The 5,002-nt window shown below is 62.7% G+C and overlaps 2 protein-coding genes across 2 annotated transcripts; both read right to left on the bottom strand.

Moving 5' to 3' along the window:
* Nucleotides 1-52: 52 nt before the first annotated feature.
* MNEG_13923 (hypothetical protein) lies at nucleotides 53-441 on the bottom strand (the record flags this gene model as incomplete). Its single annotated transcript, XM_014037604.1, has 1 exon — nucleotides 53-441. A coding segment is annotated over one exon (389 nt), but the record flags the coding sequence as incomplete, so codon positions are not given.
* Nucleotides 442-1,588: 1,147 nt separating this feature from the next.
* MNEG_13924 (hypothetical protein) lies at nucleotides 1,589-4,752 on the bottom strand (the record flags this gene model as incomplete). Its single annotated transcript, XM_014037605.1, has 7 exons — nucleotides 1,589-1,796; nucleotides 2,063-2,211; nucleotides 2,514-2,701; nucleotides 2,878-2,998; nucleotides 3,220-3,317; nucleotides 3,817-3,982; nucleotides 4,537-4,752. 7 exons carry the CDS (start codon nucleotides 4,750-4,752, stop codon nucleotides 1,589-1,591), a joined length of 1,146 nt encoding a protein of 381 aa, XP_013893059.1.
* Nucleotides 4,753-5,002: the final 250 nt, after the last annotated feature.

Raw genomic sequence — 5,002 nt, forward strand, 5'->3', positions numbered from 1 at the left:
GGCCGCGCCGCCCCCGCCGCTGCCGGCGGCGGCGGCGAGCTGCTGCCCATACGCCGCCCTCAGGGCCTGCACCCTCTTCGCAGCCGCGGCCATGGCCGCCTCTGCGACTTCCACAGAGTCCCGCTGCTGCCGCCCCGGCTGCTCCCGTGCGGCGACCGCGGCGGCGCCCAGCTCGGGTGTGTAAACGTTCGATTTCCGCAGCACGTTCTCAACCTTATAGTTCTTGTGCTTGCTCATGCGCTGCGTCCATTTGATCTTGACGACGTCCCCGATGTCCAGCTCGCAGCCGAGAACACCGGGGTCCGCGTGTGCAAAGTGCTTGGCGGTGCGCTTCTCGTACATCTTCAGTTTTGGCAGGTATGCCATGTAATCGACGGCCACCACTACAGTCTTCTGCATACGGTTTGAGACAACGCGGCCGATGAACTGGGCGCCTCCCATCCCGCCGCCGGGCCCGCCTCCGGGCGCTTTGCTGTGGGCGGGGCGCCCGCTGACGCTAGCAGCGAGGGAGCGCCTGCTCTGTTGTCGGGCCCTGAGCAACGGGCGGGCTGCGGCGTCGGGTTGCCCCTCAGCCGGCTGCCAGACGACGACAATTTCTAGAGGATATGGCTGCGGATTGCTGCTGTGAATCCTGTTGATGAACGTCGAGCCTGACAGCACTGCAGGGCAGGGAGCAGCAGCATGCGCGCGGCGCAGCAGCAAGCGTGTCAATAATGGAGCCAACGGGGCCATCACGATGAGGCGGTGCGGCGGCATGCAATCACGATGTTCATGACATGGTTCTCATGGTGAAAACGGCAGGCACTGCTTGCCAAAATGGGTGCCAAGATCACCCCTGGTCACCTCACCTTCAAGCAGCCAGTTCCGCCTTCCCGAAAAGGAGCCAACTCCGTTTCTCGCTTGTAACGCGACCTTTGCCACCCAGCCAGGGACCCGAGGCGAAGGTGCTGCGCAACGACGGAGCAAGGCGCAGGCTTTTAGGTTGTGATGTTATGATGCAACTTGTGACTGTGGTCGATACACTGGACGGTGGCGAGCGGACACCGATAGCATAGCTGCGTGGCAAGGTGGCTGTGTCGGTTTCAACTCCTGCACACCGGCCTTGCTCGAGCGAACGCTGCGCTGACGCTGCGCAACTGCGCGCGTATGTCATCCCGAGCCGGTCGTCCGACGCCGTTTGCATGCTGCCATGTTTGCCTACCCCCTCTGCCCCCTTGGATAAATCCATGTGCATGCTACCGTAGTGGGCGGGTACATGGCGCATGCTGCGCGTTTACAGCACCCCCTGCACAGCAAGTCGCTGTGAGTGCGCTCTGAGATCAAGAGTCGATGCTTCGAAGGCGGGTGCTGGCTGCCCAATACATGGTAAAGCCAAAGCAGCCGCACCTGTGTGCAAGCGAGCCGCTTGCGACCTTTCTGCAGTGCAGACAAGCCCAGGACGCCACACCATGAAATCACACAAGCGGCGGGCGCCACGGCGCACGCACACTCACAACAGGGATCCCCGTCATGATCCCAGAATCGTCCCAGGAAAAAATGAAACAAAGTTGTACAGCCACAGCCACTCGTCCCGCACCCCCTGCAGCGCTCAGGGCGCGTATTGCACCACACCAAACTTGCCGTTGACCTGCCACTGCGAGTCGACCTTGTCGAGGGCCGCGCCCTGCCCCGGCGCCAGGCCGGCCATCACGTCCGCCTTGAGCGTGCGCAGCGTGACCAGCGGCGCGGGGCGGAAGGGGCCGAGAGCGTCCGTGAAGGGCGCGTCGAGCGGCCAGCGGCAGTCAAAGGCCAGCTTCCTGCGGGCGTGATGAATCAGCAGGAGGGGCAATTAACAGTTGACCTTCTTTTTGTGTGTGACCAAGAACCCTGATATTATGCTTTTATACATTGTATATGTGAAGTTGTGTGGGCCTGATGACAGGCAAGGGCCTGGTCCACCAGCTGATGCCCTTTGTCTGCTCGAGTCCGTTGTAGGCATTGCCAGCCGGCGGTGGCTGGAGGCTGCAGCCCCTCGTGGGCCTTTGCGTCAGGCGCATGCAGGCACAGTCGCAGGCGAGCACACAACGACGGGCTGACCCCGGTTACGCAGGCCCCCGCGTCGTGCAGCGATGCATTCGCAGGGGTGGGCATGTGCGCTTGCCTGTAGTTTAGGTCCCCCTTGAAAATCAGCAGCTTGGAGGCCGCCAGGTCAGCATACAAGTCGGGCGACACCTGCGAGCGGCGCCATCGACGGCGCGAAGGATCTCATGCCGGGCCACAAGGCATCGCTAGCTAGCGTCGCGCAGGCGGCCGGCAGGGGCTGCTGCCTGAGGCGCTAGCAGCGCCGCGCGCAGGGTTGCGGCAGGTGTCGCGGCGGCGGCGGCCGTCGCGCACACGCGTGCTTTGGAGCTTGGATCGCCGGGGACGCTGCAAACAAAGACCCCCATTCAAGCGATTAAGAACCTCTCCCCAGCTTAGGCACACACACACATATATATGTATATACATACACACACACACTCTGTCTGTATCACCTGCTGCATCCACCAAAAAGGGAAGGGTGTCGTCCAGAACGCGTGGTCCTTGTAGACCCACCGCCCCGCAGCCAGGTGCCCGCGCCACCGCTGCGCCAGCCGCTGCACCGGGCCCCACTGCTGCTGCTGCACCTGGGCCGCCGAAAGGGGCGGAGCGGGACGGCGCGAGGAGGCGAGGAAGAGATCTACTGAGGATTGACGGTGTGCGTCGTGGCTGAGATGCACTGTGCGTGCCCTCTCTCCAGACAGCCTGGGAATGACAGCCGGCAGCAGCGAACCCACAGCACGTGTTCCGCATGCCCTCCGCACCCCATGCGCACGCGCACGCGCGCAGCCCATCACAGAGCGGGCAGGAGGCGGCCACGCCGGCGCGCCTGCATGCCTTCCGGCGGCGCGGCGCCCTCGAGCGCGGCCAGCACGATTTCGAGGTCCTTCTCCATGGTATCAGACACAAACCAGGGCAGCAGCTTCCCGTGAAGATGCACCTGGAATTTGGATGGCCACGAAAGTTGCAAGACACCATGCGACGCTGGAGAGCGTCTGCACTCATTCAGCCCGCTGTCAAAGCAAACGCGGTGCGTCCGCTGATGACCAAGCTGATCTCAAGCCTCAAGTGTCGCCTGAGCCTCGCTTGCTTGACCCAACAGCGGGCCCGGCGTGCAGAAGCGGCAGCGAGCATGTGACGGCGACGCCAGCCGGCAGGCACCTGGTCTGCCAGTCCGGACTCTATGAGGAAGTCCGCGAGCAGCAGGTCCGTGTACAGCTCCAGTCCGGCGTTGTCCAGGATGACGTCGACGCGGCCGCCTTTGGGGAACAGGGCCGGCGCGATGGAGGTGTGGTTAGAAAGCGGTGGCGGGGTTTGCAGGATGGGGGGATCAAGAGGAAAAAAAGTGCAAAAAGTAAAACTCCAGCTGCTGCCTTGACTCGTGAGGCTGCGCAGCCTCACGCACTGGATATTTTAAGCGTGAGATGCGGCCCATGGATTGGCCCCCTATGCGTGCAAAACACGCACGTCGACACAAAATAAGCCCGTGGCCCGCACCACAACAGCAGCGGCAGCAGCAGCAGCAGCAGCAGCAGCAGCAGCAGCAGCAGCAGCAGCAGCAGCAGCAGCAGCGGCAGCAGCGGCAGCGGCAGCAACGGCAGCAGCGGCAGCAGCAGCAGCAACAGCAACAACGCTCGCACCAGGACACACACGGGCGCGCACACACACACACACACACACTCTCATATTTTCGCGGACGCCTTGACCCCACTTGGGGCACACCCTGCAGGATACCCTGCCAACACCAGGCGCCCCCACCCGCAGCCTTGGACTCCAGCCCCGCCCACACGTCCTCAAACTGGTCAAGGATCAGGGCGCCCGCCGCGCCCGCGCCCTGGGCCGCGCTCTTGACTGACGCATTGACGTCGAGCTTCGATGCGTCCACCAGCATGGAGAGGTCGGTCTTGTTGCCCCAGAGCGCATACTGTGGTGAGGGAGGGGGAGGGAGGGTGTTATATGTTGGGGTACGGCATAGCAAAATGTACCGCGGTAAGGGCGGGGGCGGGTGTGCTATGTTGGGGTGAGTTGCAGCACACAGTACTGTGGTGAGGGAGGGGGAAGGCGTTAGTGTCAGGGTAGGGCTTGCTGTACAACATTGTGGTGAGAGGAAGGCGGGGTGTCACATGTCGAGGTAAGGGACGGCACAATGTGGTGAGGCAGCGCCCGGTGTTTGAGGGGAAGGATAGCATGCTGTGGTGATCAAGGAGCGTCACAGCGTCGTACATCCAGGAAGATGGCGCGCGTGCATCGATGAGGGAGGGGCAGCAGACTGTTTGTCCGGGAGCTGGGCGGGTGGAGCGGCGCGTGCGCGCATGCTTTGGCGCGAAGCGGGGGCGTGGCCGATTGCTGGGGGCTGGGTTGAAAGGGAGCACAGCGGGCGATCGGCGGCAGTGCAGCTGTTTATACACCAGGGCCATGCCTGTGCTGCACGAGACGCGTGCCGATACCCAAACCCATATCTATCAGGCGGGCATGCACCTGAAACACCTCCTGCAGGTGAGCTTTGGTGGCTGCGGCCCCGACGCCCGCCGCCGCCTGGTCTGCCAGCAGCTTCTCTCCAGCTGCCGCCAGCTCAGCAACCGCGGAGCCGCTTTTCAGCAGAGCCTGCAGCTTCTGTAGCTCAAAGGGGTCGTAGCTGCGGACGGACAGGATATAGGAGTATTTGATGTGGTACGAGAGCTGTTCAGGTCGCATGCGTGGCCTGTGTAGGTGGTGTTGTGCCACTTCAACGGCCTGCCGCATGTGTCCGCGGCAGTCTGCTGCGTAGTAGACAACCCGCATTGTTTCCCCCCCTAAATCCCGTACTACCTGCCTTTAGTCACATGCACAACACTTGCACGACCAACAGACCACACAGACACACAGGCTCTCTCTCACATACAAACACACATGTGCGAATGCACGTGTCCGCGTCGCAACACACACACACACACACACACACACA

Source organism: Monoraphidium neglectum, assembly GCF_000611645.1.
Source record: "Monoraphidium neglectum strain SAG 48.87 unplaced genomic scaffold scaffold04135, whole genome shotgun sequence".
In the NCBI taxonomy this organism is placed as follows: Eukaryota; Viridiplantae; Chlorophyta; class Chlorophyceae; order Sphaeropleales; family Selenastraceae; genus Monoraphidium; species Monoraphidium neglectum.